This window comes from Rhinolophus ferrumequinum, chromosome 10, assembly GCF_004115265.2.
Source record: "Rhinolophus ferrumequinum isolate MPI-CBG mRhiFer1 chromosome 10, mRhiFer1_v1.p, whole genome shotgun sequence".
NCBI lineage: Eukaryota > Metazoa > Chordata > Mammalia > Chiroptera > Rhinolophidae > Rhinolophus > Rhinolophus ferrumequinum.
The window spans coordinates 42,645,147-42,661,760 of NC_046293.1; the positions used below are offsets into that span (position 1 = coordinate 42,645,147).

Below are 16,614 nucleotides of genomic sequence, written 5' to 3' on the forward strand. Positions count from 1 at the left end.
GTATGCTTAGTGCCTAATAGTTTCTGGTCTACAATGTATTCACAATAAAGATTTATTGAATAAGTGAATTAATAAAAAGAATCCCTAAGACTTTTCCTATACTCAAGTTGTGTATAACAGAAAAGGAAACAAATGCAGTCACTAAATATAGTCTATAGAGTAAGCATCGACATAAAATGATTTTCCCTTCTTTTTTTTTTTTTTTCCTTAAACTGGAGTGGCTAAAGGAGTTCACTGTATACAGCATCTTAAGAAGAGGGAAATATCACATCCAAGTCAGAACAACAGTCCAACTATTCTGGGGTTTGTCTCCGAGGATGACATTAAGAGCTACTGCGAGAAAAATGTGTTTGTCTTACCCATCTCTCTCATGACTGGCCATATCCTTCATAGGCCTTTCTATCCAAAAGAGCCTGTCCATATGCTTTTAGCTGTGACCACTGGAATTTCTGAGTAGAGCAGAAAAGTGTGGGAGCTTGAAGCTTATACAGTTTGCTTATTTAGGGTAAATAATTACATCCCTGCAGATCCTTCCAGAGTATAAGCTCAGATCCACAAATGAATGTAAGAAAGTGGTCCAGCTGAACATTTATTAAATTTCCATTTTATGGGAAACCAATAATCTTGGCCAAGTTGCATAAGGAAATGTACTAAAATTCTCCCTACATTTGGCCTTTAAAGAATACACTATTTTTCATATAGGCTCTCCTACATGAAAGAGGTAGATAAATGCTTTACTCTAGGTCCACGAAGCATCTAATATCTCTCTAAGATGCAATCAGTGCTTTAATTTTTAACGTGTTGGGTTGTATGAAGATTACTGATATATATACACATCTATGTGATCTTTGCAAAGTAAAGAATATAAATAATTTTTAAATGATATCGAACTCTAGATTACATTTTGCAATTATTTTAACATGGATCCAAAGTTTTAGAAATTCAGGGCATTCCCAACAAAATAATACCAGTATCTTAGAAAACCCAAACTAATGAAAAGCAGAAATTTAAATAACTTCCCCAATGTGATTGTTCAGCTCTATACTGAGAATAGACAAAACAATTTTTAATATTTTATACTTGGCCAATACTTAACAATTTACATAAATGCAATCAAACTCGGTTCTAAATTGTCCTTTATCTAAGCTTGCTGAATTTCTAACAACTTCTCTAAGGAAAATAAAGACACAGCAAGAAGAAAGGAAGGAAGGAAGGAAGGAAGGAAGGAAGGAAGGAAGGAAGGAAGGAAGGAAGGAAGGAAAGAAGGGAAAGAGAGAAGGAGGAAGAGAGAGATTATTAAGTGATTCAATTAGGTCTCTCCTAAAAGATATAGCCTATATTAAATAACAAATATATTAAGATAACCACCATTGGATGTTTATTAAATTCTGGTGTTCTCCATGACAAATGTTTTATACAGGTAACCCCCATATAACGTACTTCTACAACACGGTTTCTCTCTAACACGGTTCGAGAACTGGGGGGAACGCTCATACAACACGGCATCCTAGAACACGGTTTCACTCTAACATGGTTTGAGAATTGGAGAAATCCCCGAACAACATGGAACGAAATAAGAGCTTTTGAGAGCAAAAGATACCTCATTTGAAATTTTTCATTCAAGCGTGGATGTCATATCAGATTTGATTGCAAAATTTTAAAATTTATTAGAATTTTAAATTCATTTTATTCGTGGAGTATTAAGTTCAAAGATGAAGATATCTTGTCAAAAAGAAAACATCCTAGGTTAATTGTGCTTAGAAGAGATGACACAGGAAACATTATTTAATATATATTAATATGTTATACTTTAGGTGAAAATTACTTTAATAAAGATATTTATCTTAATTATAAAAATATAATAGTATGGTTTTTTTTTTCAATTTTTGGAACCTAACCCCCTTTTTTGTGCTAGCTCTTTGTTTCGTATGTAACACGGATTCACATGACACGGCATTTTTAGGAACCTAACAGCCATGTTCTATGGGGGTTACCCGTATAAAGTATTGCTATTTCTTACAACAACCCTTTTAAAAGTGCAATTCATGTTTCAGATGAGGAAACTAGAGCTCAGGAATTTAAAGCAATTTGCTAAAATTATACACCTCATAAATTATGAAACCCAGGTCTGACTGCCCCTAAAGGCTGTGTACTATCACCTCCTTCACAATGGTTATTTATTTGTCTCTAGATTAAATTCTTCATATTGCAAATATGGCCCACAGATATAAATATGGCCCACAGATATAAATATGGCCCACAGATATAAAAATATGATGTAGTTGTACAAATTTTGTAATACTACATAGAAAGTTAGTAGCACAGATGAGACTAAAAACATCATCTGCTGATTCCAATATCCTCGCCAATAAAATAAACCAGAGTATAACATCAGTCTAATTTGCAGGGAAGTTAATAAAGTTAAAATGACTTGAAAGGTCAAATTTCCCCCCAAAGTTGACTGACTGTATTTTCACATGCAAAAGATGCAAAACAAAGACATGCAGTGCTTTACTGTAAATGTGTATGTTTCTCACCTTCAAGGCTAACCATTCTCTTATCCCATCTCCCCCTCTGCCTTCTCACACTGCCACCTGATCTCTACAAGCACTCACAGCCACAACATAGCTTTCAGAATGAGGCCACATTTGAGTCAGATCTTTAAGTCAGCCTTTTAAGGCTCTGCTTCAAGTCTTCCTCAAGCCCTATTCTTCTGCTTCAGCCTTCTGCATTATTCTCAAGCTTCCTTTCTGTTTCGTTCCTTTCGCCACATTTCTCTCTTTGAACTTCAACACACACCCAGCTCTATCATTGGATCCTATGTCAGAGCTGGGATTCCAGACAACGGCGAGCTAGTCTTTCAATTTTCCCCTTCCTCTGAGTCTCTGTCCCCATATTCTTCAACACCTATCAGGATACTCACTAATCCAGGGGTGTCCAAACTTTTTTCAACGTTTTTTACCAAGGGCCATATGCGGTAAAATACACAAACAGCCGGGCCACTCACTCGAGGTGAAGTACGTATTGCCTCACCTGGTTTATTTAAGTAAACTGAATATATTTTTGGAATTTGCTGCGGGCCAATTAACAATGGATTGCAGACTGCAGTTGGCCCGTGGGCCGCAGTTTTGACACCCCTGCACTAATCCCTCTTGGATCCCTCCCTTTATCCTCTACCCACTACTGATTGCCTATTTCATATGCTGCTATAGCCAGCCTAGGAAGAACATGATCTTTTCCCTAAGCCAAAACAGCTGCTGCTTCAGTTATCTATAAATTCCAGCTCTTCCCCAGAGAAAGAATCTTCTTTCTAATCACAACCTAATCACAACCAGTCCCTGCCTCCTTGTCCCATGCTTTTCTAGGGAACCGCTCATGCCTGGATGAGAGTAACAGGAATAAACCGTTCTATTACTGGATGAACATAATAAATGCTTTCTTCCCAGGGTAGAAAACAGCAATCTTTCTTAAACTTGGTACTGATTCTCGCATTTTGGAAGACTTTCTGAATCCATCACTGAGATCCCTAAAGATAGAAGTGTAACTCTGACAGCATCACGCAGAAAATTGGATACAATCTCACAGCATGAGAAGACACACTGCTGAGTGGGTATAATGCCAGATAATAATGGGACGATTTAAAGAGAGGAGCCAATGAGTCATAGGAAGACACAGTAAATGTTGCAGACAAATTAAGTAGCACAAGACTCATTTTTGGAGGGTTCAGGAAAAAAGACCAAAGTGTAGGATGGAATTAAAATATGAGAAATGTGTTTCCTCAAAACTTGAATCCAACAGAACAGATTTTTGGAAATTGCAAATATCTTGAGTTTCTATTAAAAAGTAAATTAAAAATTCTTGAACATCAATTTAAAAAAATTCACCTAAGTTCCTACAAAATATTAAAACATAATTTTATATTTTCATTAAAAAGTGAGAAAATTCTATTGTTAAAAGTGAGAAAAGGAACTGAAGCGCAGAAAATAAAAACACGAGTCTGAATTATAATTCTGATTATTTAATAGGGCATACGGCTATGTACCAGAAACCACTTTTCCTTTGTAATAAACATAACTTAGTTCTCAAAATGTTGATTAATAATAAATAATTTAAAGCTCTAGTATGTCTGTTTTAAATCTCCAAATTTTATAGTTATCATCATTTAAGAAAGACCACCTCTGAGGAGATATTATAATACAACTGCAATTAAGAAGCTAGAAGAAATTTTTCTGAATATTTAACAGAAAATAATTTAAATGAGGCCACTTAAAGGAAAGAAAACAAGGGAATATTATGAATAATTTAGAATATAAATGGGAAACTAATTGGGAAATGAATCTCTAATCTAAAACAAATTAGTAAATAAACACTAAATCACTCGGATAATGCTATTTAAGATAAATAACATTTGGGACACAGGAAGACTTTCAAAATTCAAGAGGAGGCAATTTTGTTAATTGAGGGTGGATTATCTGCCTCAGGAGACGTCCTGGGCTGCAGTTCCAAAGCCTAAACCCGCTCACATAGGGAAAATCCCCTGACTCCTGAACAAGATGTCAAAAGTAGTAACTGAAGTAGGAAAGTGTACATTTCTATCTCCAGCCATGAGGCACAGACCACGAAAAACAGTAGGATGTTTAGTGACCACCCTACAATGCTATCTTTAACTACTAATAGACAGCTAAGCCCTGGCCAGGGCAGGTTCACAAGGGAGGAGACGGGTGGAGGGTCGGGGAAGAGAGGAGGCATGCAAAAGGGTCCATGAGATACAGATGTAAGAGCTACATGTTATTACTCTAGTGTGAACTTGACCCTTTCTGCCATGCTTTCATAAATTCATATCTATATCTATCTATCTATCTATCTATCCTGACAATTAAGTTTGAGAACTTGTTGCAATGATGTTACTAACCTTTTTTGACATTAGAGGGATTATTCATTGAGTTTGTACCAACTGGAAGGTTAACCAAGTTTACTATTTGGAAGTGCTGAAAAGGCTGCGTGAAAAAGATGAAAATGACCTGAACTTTTAGCCAACAATTCATGGTTCTTATATCACAACAATGCACCAGCTCACACAGCACTGTCTGTGAGGGAGTTTTTAGCCAGTAAACAAATAACTATATTGGAACACCCTCCCTTCTCACCTGATCTGGCCCCCGATGACTTCTTTCTTTACCCAAAAATAAAGGAAATATTGAAAGGAAGACATTTTGAAGACATTCAAGACTCAGGGTAATACAATGTCAGCTCTGATGGCCATTCCAGAAAAAGATTTCCAAAATTGTTTTGAAGGGTGGGCTAGGAGCTAGCGTCAGTGCATAGCTTCCCAAGGGGAGTACTGTGAGGGTGACTGTAGATATTCAGCAATGAGGTACGTAGCACTTTTTCTAGGATGAGTTTACAAACTTAATTGTCCTCCAATTTCATATATATATATGAAATATATATATATATATATATATATATATATATATATATATATGAAACCTGGAATCTTTACAAGGTGTGTTTGTCATAAAATTCCCTGTCAGAGAAGAATACACTTCCCTGACCTTGTATTATCCTCAATATTCATCCTGGCCCCATCTTTTCTTCCAAAACTATTCCCTTCCTCTATTGAAATATCTCATATCTTCCAACCTTCCCATCTGTCCCCACTATCTGTCCATTGGATTGATCTAAAAAGTTGAGTACATGGAAAAGGATGTCACTGAGCAGGGGTTAGGAGGGATGCAGATACAATCTGAAAGCAGCTGCTTTGAAGGGCTTCTTTGACATGGTGAGATAACGCTTCCATGCAAAAAGCATTTCACTCTCTTCCTCAACCATCGACCACGTTTTTGCAAACACAAAGAATGAATGGTTTTGATTGCATTTCATTGAGTTGAGGTAAGGGGGTAAAATGACATTTGAACAGAAGCTGCATCTTTTCATAAAGCTCTTGAACTCCCAAGAGCCCAAGAGAGCATGCTCAGCTCAGTGGATGTGGTTTTTTAATCCACATGTGCCCCTTCCTCTAGACACATTCCTCTCTCATAGGTAGAGTTTTTAATAAAAGCCATTATTTTCTTAAGCTACAGGCTGAGTGCCTACACAATGTTGTTTTGGTTTTTTTCCAATTCGGTGTTCATTTGGGTTGGACTACCTGCTCAGGTGAGAGCACTTAAGTGCATCACTGCATGCTTTGGTTAATAAATCCAAAATATCCTTCCACTAGGAAGTAAATTGCATTCCATTTTATTGTCCTATCTTTTATTACTCTCCCATCTCTTTTAATTCCCTCTCTTATCTCTTTTCCTCTGTCTCTTCATCTCATGTATCTAATTTAATTCCCTCATAATAGGCCACACCATTCTATAGCTCTTATAGTTTTGTTCTTTGTTTCTTTCTTTGTAGCCAATTTCTTTGCTATACTCAAGTTCCGCATTTCATTACCCATTTAGTTCTAATACTTGCCAAGCTAAACTTAGAAAAATCAAAAAAATCTCCCACTGCTCGAACAATAAGCCCACCTTTTAACCCTTGTCACAATGTTTATTTGCCTGAGAAGATTGCCCAATAAGGTCAAAGGCTGAATTAAAGATTAGTTACATATACTTTTAAAAATTGAATCAATTATACCTTTCTCAACAAGATAGATACAATATCACCACTTTACTAAATTACAAAATACCCTATAGATGACATAAAGTGTGTAGCTTCATGTAATCTGAACAGGTTTCTAAGGCTTTGCCTCATTTATGCTTCCCCATGCTCAGCAGGAACTAAGAAAAATCTAAAGGGCATCTCATCTTTTCTGATTATGTAAAATGATCATGACTCAAATGCCAACAAATATTTCCAATATTTGCATATTCTGCCAATCACTACTCTAGGTATTTCCATCCCCTAGTATGAATTTGTTTCTCTTAGTCTTATCTAGTGGGAATTGTTGAATCAGTTGAACAAGGGCCACATCTTACAATATAGATATTCTATTTACCACATACACCAGTCTATACAGTGTCAATTTTTTAACAAGTTTCAAGACTAATATCTCAATGATTTTTCCACTGGGAAAAATTCTATGTAATTTAAGAGTTAAGAGTTATGATTTCCTTTTATGGAGAAAATGTCATATAAAATTTTCTAATAAAATGATCAATTTAAAAATATGAGTGCAAGTTCCATAAAAATCTCTACTCTGTTACTCTGAAATAAAATTTCTATATTTTAACTTCTTTTGTTTTCTGTCAAAAAATATCAAAGGCATCTTTAAGATGGCATTGTATATATTATTGATTTTTTTCAGCAAAATTTAGTGATCTTCCAAGAATCTTCATGAGCCTGAGTCACTAAACTAGAAAATGCTATCTGAATTATATACACTTAATAAAATATTTATAGTTGCTTTATAAATAACATATTACTTATATATTAAAGTGAGCATAAATATATGTAAATCATAAGCTTCCAAATCCTATAATATGTAAAAACAAATTACACCTGAGAAGAATGTTTCAAAGGTGGCTGATATGCAAAAGTTTTCAAACTAACATTTGGTAATAATTGTCTAAGAAAATCAAGTTAAATAAAAGAAGTTAGAATTCATAGACGTCTTATAATCCTAAGAAGTTCTTGCAAAGCACTGAACACATTAAGCATAAAGTTTAATTTTATACAGGGTATGTAAGAAGGATGCCTTGGCCATTTCAAGTGTTTGATGTCAAAGGTGAGATTTGTGGAGTTTTGACATTTATTTTGAAAGGTTGAGATTCTTAAAAGATTGGTGAAGATATAGACGTCAAAATTCCCCAAACCTTTACACACTGTATTTAGCTGTGCATATGCCATAGTATTCTTCCTTGATCTTTTATTTTTTATAAATAGTTAAATAAGTCCAAATAAGGTTAGCAAGGGGAGAAGGATGATGGAAAGAGGAAAGGATTAGGAAAAATGTCTACAATTAGATTTCTGCCTTATTTGGAACTGGAGAAAATAGGATTATCCCATGCAACTGGTAGAAAAATGAATCATAATCCCAGTAATTGAAGGTAAAGGTAGAAGATACATTCATAGTGACTGTCATCTCTTACATTTACACACTTATTGCCTTTTTTACAGACCAATTTTGTAATAAAAATTACTATTAAAACCTCCGTCACCAAAAACACATTTATTAAATGTGATGTAAAAGGTGGATGCTACATATAGTCCCTGGCCCAAAGGCATAGAATCTCTTTTCCAAAAAGTACTAAATTTGAGGCTCAACAGTATAACCAAAAGGAAAGCAACATATTTTGTTTAAATGTGTCCATTTCATTTTGTGAACATTATGTAGCATAACATATGACAGCTGAAATATGAACTATCCTTTACAAACATGTCAAAATTATTTTCTGAAAGAAAAAAATTCAAATAAAAATGTAAAACCCAGTTTCGTTGAACAACCATGTATTCATTAATTCCACTGCCAAAATAAAAACTAGATAGTCAACATTGCATTGTCTGAATTAAAAAATACTTACACTATTGGTTTTTCCAGGCGACTTCCCTGTGAACCAACAATCTCCCCCAATGTACAAAACACTTGTCCCAGAAAGTCCTAAAATAGATAAAAGAATTAAAGCTCATAAGTTGCCAAAGTGTCTGTGCACTATATATTTTGTACATCATATTTGCATCACCTTCATTGCTGAAATACTGAATTCTCTAACTCCCAATAATAAGTAAAATAAGCTCAATAAGCATTAATTTTTAACAATGTGACTTTCCCCCTTAAGTTTGCATAGCATTTTGTTCTTTCAATCACAGAGCAGGCTTATTATTGTGAGTGTTTGGACATCGCACTTTTTGTTCTTTTTTAAATGAACATGAAAAAAAGTTCCAGGGTTTGAATTCACAATTGGCTTGCCTTTGGATGTCTCTGAAACTACTAAGCTTTTGGCTGAGAGATAATCTGTGAAAGCACAGAGCAGCAGTGACTAATAATACAGTGCTATCTATAGAGAGATCGTGTGATGTTATGGCTACAAACGGTGTCTCACTGCCAGGTGTCTCTTCAGTACCACCACTACTACCTGTGACTGCGGGCAATTAATTAAGCTTTTCAGTTTCCTCATCCCTAACATGTATCGGTTCTCATCACAGAGTTGCTTTGAGGGTCTAGTGAGTTACTGCATGAATTGATATTACCAACTGCAAGGTGTGATAAAAAAAAAAAACCATGATGAAGGCTGCTGCCAAGTGCCCTCCAACAGAAAGGCAGGGGTCTTCAATATGGGAAGTGGCACATTGAACCTTAGTAACAAGGTGTGACAAATTTCAACTTGCTCCGCACAGTCAGTCGAGTGTCAGCTATGGTTGAGAGAAGGCGCGTTTTAAAGTGTGCCGTATGTCAGAGGGATAGTGGATGGGGGAGAGGGGTTGACAAAGTGTGAGGGATATAAATGATAAACACCTAAGTATAAAAATAAATAAATAAAGTGTGCCGTAAATCATCCTCCATTGTGACAATGCTCCGTGTCACACATTGCTTCGGGTATATGGCAATTTCTGTCAACTGAAAACACCAGGGTGTGTCCTCATCCACCTTATTCACCAGAGCTGGCACTGTGGGACTTCTGGCTCTTCTCCATAGTCAAAATGACCATGAAAGGTAAATGTTTTGAATCAATTCAGGACATCAAGGCAGCCGCGACAGCGCAACTAAAGACACTCAAGAAAGAAGACTTCCAGAACTGCTTCAGAAAGTGGCACAAACAATGGGATAAGTGTGTTCTAAGTGAGGGGGCGTATATTGAGGGAGATTAATGGCTATGTGTCTTTGACTGTAATACATTTTTTTAAATTTAAACACTCACTGTATTTTTTTATCACACCTTGTATTAAATTCCTAAAAATGGGTTCAGTATAAAACATTATAAAATTCATTAACATACAAGTAGATGATTTTTATTTTCAAGACTCAGAATAACCTTGCAAAATGCAAGGTGTATTATTAATACTTCACGCAAAAAGAAGCTAATCATCTAGGAGATTGACTTTTCCATATTTTAAGCAATCAGTAAATAGCAGTCAGGACTAACCCAGACAGAAATAAAGTAAGGTAATACACGCAAAGTATTTAGAACAGATGCTTAGAACATGGTAAGCATCTAATAAATGCATGCCCCCCTTGTATTCCCCTAATTCCCTAGGGTTAAAAGTATATTATTATATACTCGAAACTTATCACTTGCCACTGGATTTAAGTACTGGAGATACCATAATTATCTAAGAAAATAATATATTTATTTTCCAAATCCACTTTACACTCATGGTCAATAAAAATGCTTATTTTGTGTGCCATTATAAAATCTGAATGTGTCTTATACACCAACTTATCTTACATGTTAACTAGTATACGTATAAACATATATATGAAAAGAATGATGTTTTCCAAACAATGGTAAACCAAAAGGCTTTAATGGTTAGTAAAATTTCTGATTTCTATCCTATTAGAAAGCTCATCGATGCGTATAGTTTTTCATTAGCATCATAATAAACAATTTCATAAGCATTCAACAGTGTGGCATCTATCTCCTAAAAGGTCTACAAAGATAATTTTTAAATGGCTTTCTTGGTTTTTAAAATGATTGATGAGCATCTGAAATATCTCTAATAAATAATTTAAATTAAAAGATATTAAATAGACTTATTGATAGCTGAAGTTTTAGTATAGCACAGTAATTGGGTGTAGTCAACTGTTCAGGAATTAATCATTCGATTTCTTGATAAGATAGAGTCATGAATTGCCTCTACTAATTGCTTCTACCTTGTGTTCATTATACTGATTCTAAGCACATTCACACTAAGCCAGTAAGAGCAAGAGAAAATAAGTGATACAAAATTTCTTGCTTTTACAATATTTCAACTATGTGGAAAAAAATTGGTAAGGAAAGTTTGTATTATCAGTGGAATTGTATTATTATTGGCATTATCTACTAATATTCCATTGTTGGAAAGCCTTGCTAATATTGCCGATTTCCTCTGCATTTAATTAATCCATACTAATCACATCAACTATAAAGATTGAGGTAGGACCTATATTATGCACTATATACTAATATGGCAATTGTTTCTAATAATTGAACACAGTGCTCTCGCTCCAATAACTCCTAATATCTTAAGGGTTGTTTGCACATCTATATGTTATTTTTGTAATAAGGCAAACTCAACATGAAACAATTGAATTCAATATTTTAGTAAAAATAATTTGTCACATTTTAACATTATTATAATATTGCCTTTTTTTTCAAGTGAGGTTTTTGTCTTTTTCATGAACATATTGATCTACAAACCAAAAATGCTAATCCTCCCATCAAGAGATTAATAAAAAGCTCTAAACTTAGACATCAGTAGTTAAATGATAAATACAATTTCAAAATTATACTCTAAAGCTGAATTTATTTCTTCAGTCAGCACAACTGTTGATTTTCAAAATATTTTGTCCTTTTTAAGAGTCCAAATAAAGGCAGTTAAATAAGACACTGAATGAAAATTAAGCTTTTTAACAATGAGTATGTGGTCATTGATCTAAATTAACCAATTTTTTAAAAATTATCCACAACATATATATTTAACACTTGCAAACCATGTAATATGTAGACTTAAAAATAAAATGATACAATTCACAAATATAACAAATGGATATAAAATATTTACTTCCTGAGGGTACATCACTTTTTGTAGAATACTAGTACTCATCAGTAACGAAATGAGAAATGTAACACGCTAACAGAAAATAAGTAAATATTCTCACTACTATTAAACATGGTGAGCCAATGGATGGGCCAAATAATTAGAAAACTTACTAAATATTATTATTAATAAATAAAATGAAATATATTATAGCATTATTAAATAATAATACAGAATATCACATCACACTATCAAACAATATTATTAAATACTAAGTCTTGAGTAAGGCTCAGTTTGATATACAAACAATCCCACCTAATATAACTTAAAGAATGCTGAAGATACTGTCATCAAAGTATCTATCTCTATGTCAAAGTATAGATAGATTCTACAAGGTCCTATCAAAAATGCAAATGTTAAAAATAAATAAATAAACATGATCCATTTATAGAGCGCATCGGTTACAAATTCTTTAGTTCGAATATGCTTATAAGGCTAGCTCTCATCATCTAATAAGGACCAGAAAGCATGTTACATAGAAAAAGAAAGTTATTACTGAAAAAGCATCAGAGCATAACATGCAGAGCTCTTTTATACCACGCAGTCAGACAAGGCCTCTCAGTAGGTGACAATTTAGTAGAACTCTGAACAATGTGAAGGACAGAGTCACGTGAATATTTCAGACAAAAGCATTTCAGGCAAAAGAAAAAGCAATAACAAAGGCCCTGAGACAAGACCTCAGTTGGGGTGTTAAGGAAAAGCAAGAGGGCCGTTGGGGCTAGTGCAGAATCAGCAAAAAAGAGAATGGAAGGAGAGGAGGGAAGCAAGGTCCCACGATGGTCTATGAATTTTATCATACGTGTGGAGGGAAGCCATTGGAGTGTTTGAATTGGAAAGTAACATGACCTGAACAGACTATTAAGATGGTAAGTCTAGCTATCTTCTTCCACCACATTTCTAAATGCTGAAGTTCCCCCAATCCTATTCTCTTCTCCATTTATTCTTTTATTATCTAACTTTGAGTTCCAACTCTATGGACTGATGGTTCCCAAATCTACATCTCCAGTCTCCAAATATGGCCTATTCAGTATCTCCAGTTGGATGCTTATTGGGGTCTCTCAAACAATATAAATCTGCCCTGACCACTGATTTCTCTATCCTCACTTCCATCACCTCAATCTCTTCCTCCCCAACGTACCCCATTGCAAAAATACTGTATCACTATTTATCCAGTTGCTCTCACCACTGACTACTCGTAGTCATTCTAACTTCTCTTATATCCACACTTGACATCTAATTCATTAGCCATCATATCACAAAAATATATTCCAAATCTAACCACTTCTTACTACTTCAAGGGCTATATCCACCAAATATTGGTCAACTAACCAAATTACAGCAGTCTTATAACTAGTCTCTGTTGGTTCGCAACAACGGGAATTGCCTGGGTGAAACCTGAAACTGGCTCCCTAACACAAAGGACAAGAAGAGACTGAAGAAAGAGTCAGACCACTCTAGATGAGTAGATGGCAATTTTGATAAGCAAAGGAACTTACACACAGGCATATCTTGGGCGGCCTAAAAACAAGAAAATCACTACCTCCACCCTCTGGAAACTTAAGTTTATATAGAGGCCTTAGTGGTGTTCAGTCATGTATTCAGTCTAGGCGGTCTAATAACTCATTAATCTATCAAGCCTGTGTTCTTGAAATGGCTCCAGCGATGGGCAGAAGATACATTTCAAGGATAGGGGAGGGGTTTAGGAGCTTCTGATTGCCTGGGTCCAGCTTGCAGATCAACTGTCAATCATGTCCTCTCAATGACCTCCTCCAACAGTGTCCTTAACTCTAACAGCTGAATGCTGTTCCTTTTGCCTGAAATACTCTTCCCTTACATTTTTAATAATTCCTTCCTTCTTTTTAATAAGTACACCCAGGGTGAGAATTGGTGCAGAATGATACTGCCTGGTTAGGAGAAACCTAAGCTTCGAGCTAATGGGCTTCATTAGTCACGCTCTCTCAGTATCAATATCTTATTAATATAGGTGCTATAAAGAAGTTATCTTAACCATTTATTTGCATTTATTTTTATTGAATAAATCTGCCCACTCCACCTATTCAACTTCAAAATGTAAGTTATTTTAGGACAGGACATTGTTTGTCTTATTCACTACTATATTCCTCATTACTAAAACACTGCTTGGTATATTTTTATTGCTTGCCTGATTTTATGAGTATACATTAAAATTCAGCTCAGTTTTATATGAGGTAAATTGGCTTTTATTCTAATGAAAGAATCTTGCTCCACTTACAAATCTATTCCTATGAGAAAATGCATTTCACGGTCCAATTAACTTTCAAATAAATTTTTTAAAGACAACTGATCTACATGTGGAAGTTTATGTATATAATATTAGGTTGGTGCAAAAGTAATTGCAGTTTTTGCGATTATTTTTAACCTTTTAAACTGCAATTACTTTCGCACCAACCTAATATTTAGAAAGTATATTAAAGAACACACTCATTTTCACTGAATGCTGGTGTTTGGAAACGAAAATAATGCAGAGAGCCATTAACAAGTCTCAAACAAAAATTTTAGTGGGTGCCTTCTGAGATCAACCAAGTGGATAAATGCATTTTGGATTGCCTCATGGGTATGAAAATTTAGTACACGAAGTACAGTTTCGATGTCATCTGGTCCAGAACACTAAGCAGAGTCTAAGATACACCAATTATGGGCCTATTATTAATATTTTCATTAATGATTTGGCTGATGCAATTATGCAAATGAAAGTATGTTATGTAGTTCTGCTAATGGCATTAAGATGAGTTGGTTCAACAGCAACTTAGAGAACAAAGCTGGAATTCACAATGTCAGATTTGGTTCACAGTATCTAACAGTCTTGTGGGATAATACTTTAGTAATTTCCTCAGAGAATGACAAAATGGATAAATCCTCTAAAGGAACATGTCCCTAGATTTCCCAAGTCATCCTGGAGCATAATGTTTATCTCCACTAAAACTTTTCCACCACCAACAGAATCAATTACAGTTACATTGATAATTTATTAACTTAGCTCATACTCATTTGCAATGTCAGAAATCTAAGGTACAGCTCTGCATCTCTATGTTGCCTAATAGTACCAAAAAATTTAAAAGTTTGACCTAAAATATTTAAGTACTGGAAACTAAATAAAGTCATCGTGAAACGGGTTTCTTTCAAAATCATAAGAAATGAAAATTTTAAAAAGATTTTATTATCGCTAACTCAAGGAGTCTCTCTTGATACCAAATTCCTTTTGTAAAAGGTAAGTGCCTTCACTTGACAGCAAGCCCAGGCACTTAGCAGTCTTTCCTAAAAGGTTCCTGTTTTTATTTCACTTTGCAAAACTGGCAGGTAGGCAACCACACTTCTAAAAATTGTAACCTCGGGGAATAGACCTAGCTTGTTTATTGGTTCTTCTGATTTTCCAAACACCACCTGAATTCCTTCTAGGTTGAATGAGCTTTATGTTCTTTTACCTAAAAACTGTACTTGGATGTATTCAAATAAAGGCTTTTGTTGTTAATTTCTGACAGAAATTCAAAGCAGTTATCTCTAACAATTCTTGTAACAATTCAAAACACATTTCCTTCCTCTTTTGACATACTTCATCCACTTATAAATTCAGGCACTGGTTAACTAATTTGTATTACTTACTAAATATATTTAATAAAAATAACAGAGAGTAATGTACAGTATACATTGAAATGTGAGATAATATAAACCACAGGAACTGTAGGTAGGAGTATTGCACTAAGAACTAAGGCAGTAACAGCAAGAAAGAAAGAAGACAGAAGAGAAACAAATCTTTGGGGGAATGAACAGGATTTGGTAACTCACTAGATGTGGTGTGTGAGAGAAAGTTGTTAAGGAAGACTGACCCTGAAATACAAGTGAAGGAAGATGTTCAGCAATTCCACCTAAGAGAGTTTGTGCTTAGATTCTACTGAAGCAAGGAAATGGGGTAAGGTTCATAAAGAAGTGATGACTTAACAAGAAACGTGAGTTCCAAAGTGATTGACTCAGAACCTTCCCTGGGTTGGAGCTGTTACTGTTCTCTAAAGGCATCACTCCAGCCCTGAGTGGAATATCCTAAGTGAAATATCTCACAGTCCCTGTCTGACGGAGATGGATTTAATGTGTTTTAAGTCAAACACAATTTGATTCTCAGTTCCTCTTAAAAAGGTCTCTAGACCACTGTGCTATGGTGTTAAATAAGCCAATATTAGATGTGTTGTTATTTATTTTTACTCTCAGTTGTTCAAGAACTAGATGTATCATTTTTAAAGGAATTATTTCAGAAATTTGAAATGTTTTTGTCATAATAAGAGAATTGTATGGAAGTTTCATTCAAGTCCATCCCCACTACTACGAATGAATGAATCAAAGAAAGGAACAACAAACAAATAAATAACTTAGAGGTTGACAATACATCCAAGTTTCAACCTGACAGCTTTCTTTTCTAACAAAAACAGGAAGACTGATCCTGAAATACAAAGGGAGGGAGATGTTAAGCAATTCCAGATGAGAAGCAATTCCATTAAACAATTCCACTAAATATACTGTGTTAAGGATAATTCTCAAGACAGATAATACAAGCAGAACAGCAAAATTGGGATGGAAAAGGTTATATATTTTAGGTATATTTGAGTTTTAGTCTTCTGCAGAATATCTACTAGGTAATCTCTAACAAGCAGATGGAACTTGGAATTGCTGAGGTTACAGAGGGATAGACACTTGGGAGTCATAAGAGTAAGGTGTGAAAATGGTAGAACTCTCCAGAGAAGAGCTTATACAGTGAGATGAGATGAAAACTGAAAATAAAGCCATGAGAAACACTAAGGTTAAGAAATAGAAGGAGAAAGAGAAACTAAAAAATGATAGATGATGAGGAAAGAAAGATCTAGG

At 34.8% G+C, this 16,614-nt stretch overlaps 1 protein-coding gene across 1 annotated transcript in view; it reads right to left on the minus strand.

The window, feature by feature from the left end:
* Window positions 1–16,614, minus strand: part of CPNE8 (copine 8) — a 177,822-nt gene that overhangs the window by 107,684 nt on the left and 53,524 nt on the right. The window contains exon 6 of the mRNA XM_033118275.1: window positions 8,511–8,587. Coding sequence (XP_032974166.1) covers window positions 8,511–8,587 — 77 coding nt within the window. The remainder of the gene's footprint in view (window positions 1–8,510; window positions 8,588–16,614) is intronic.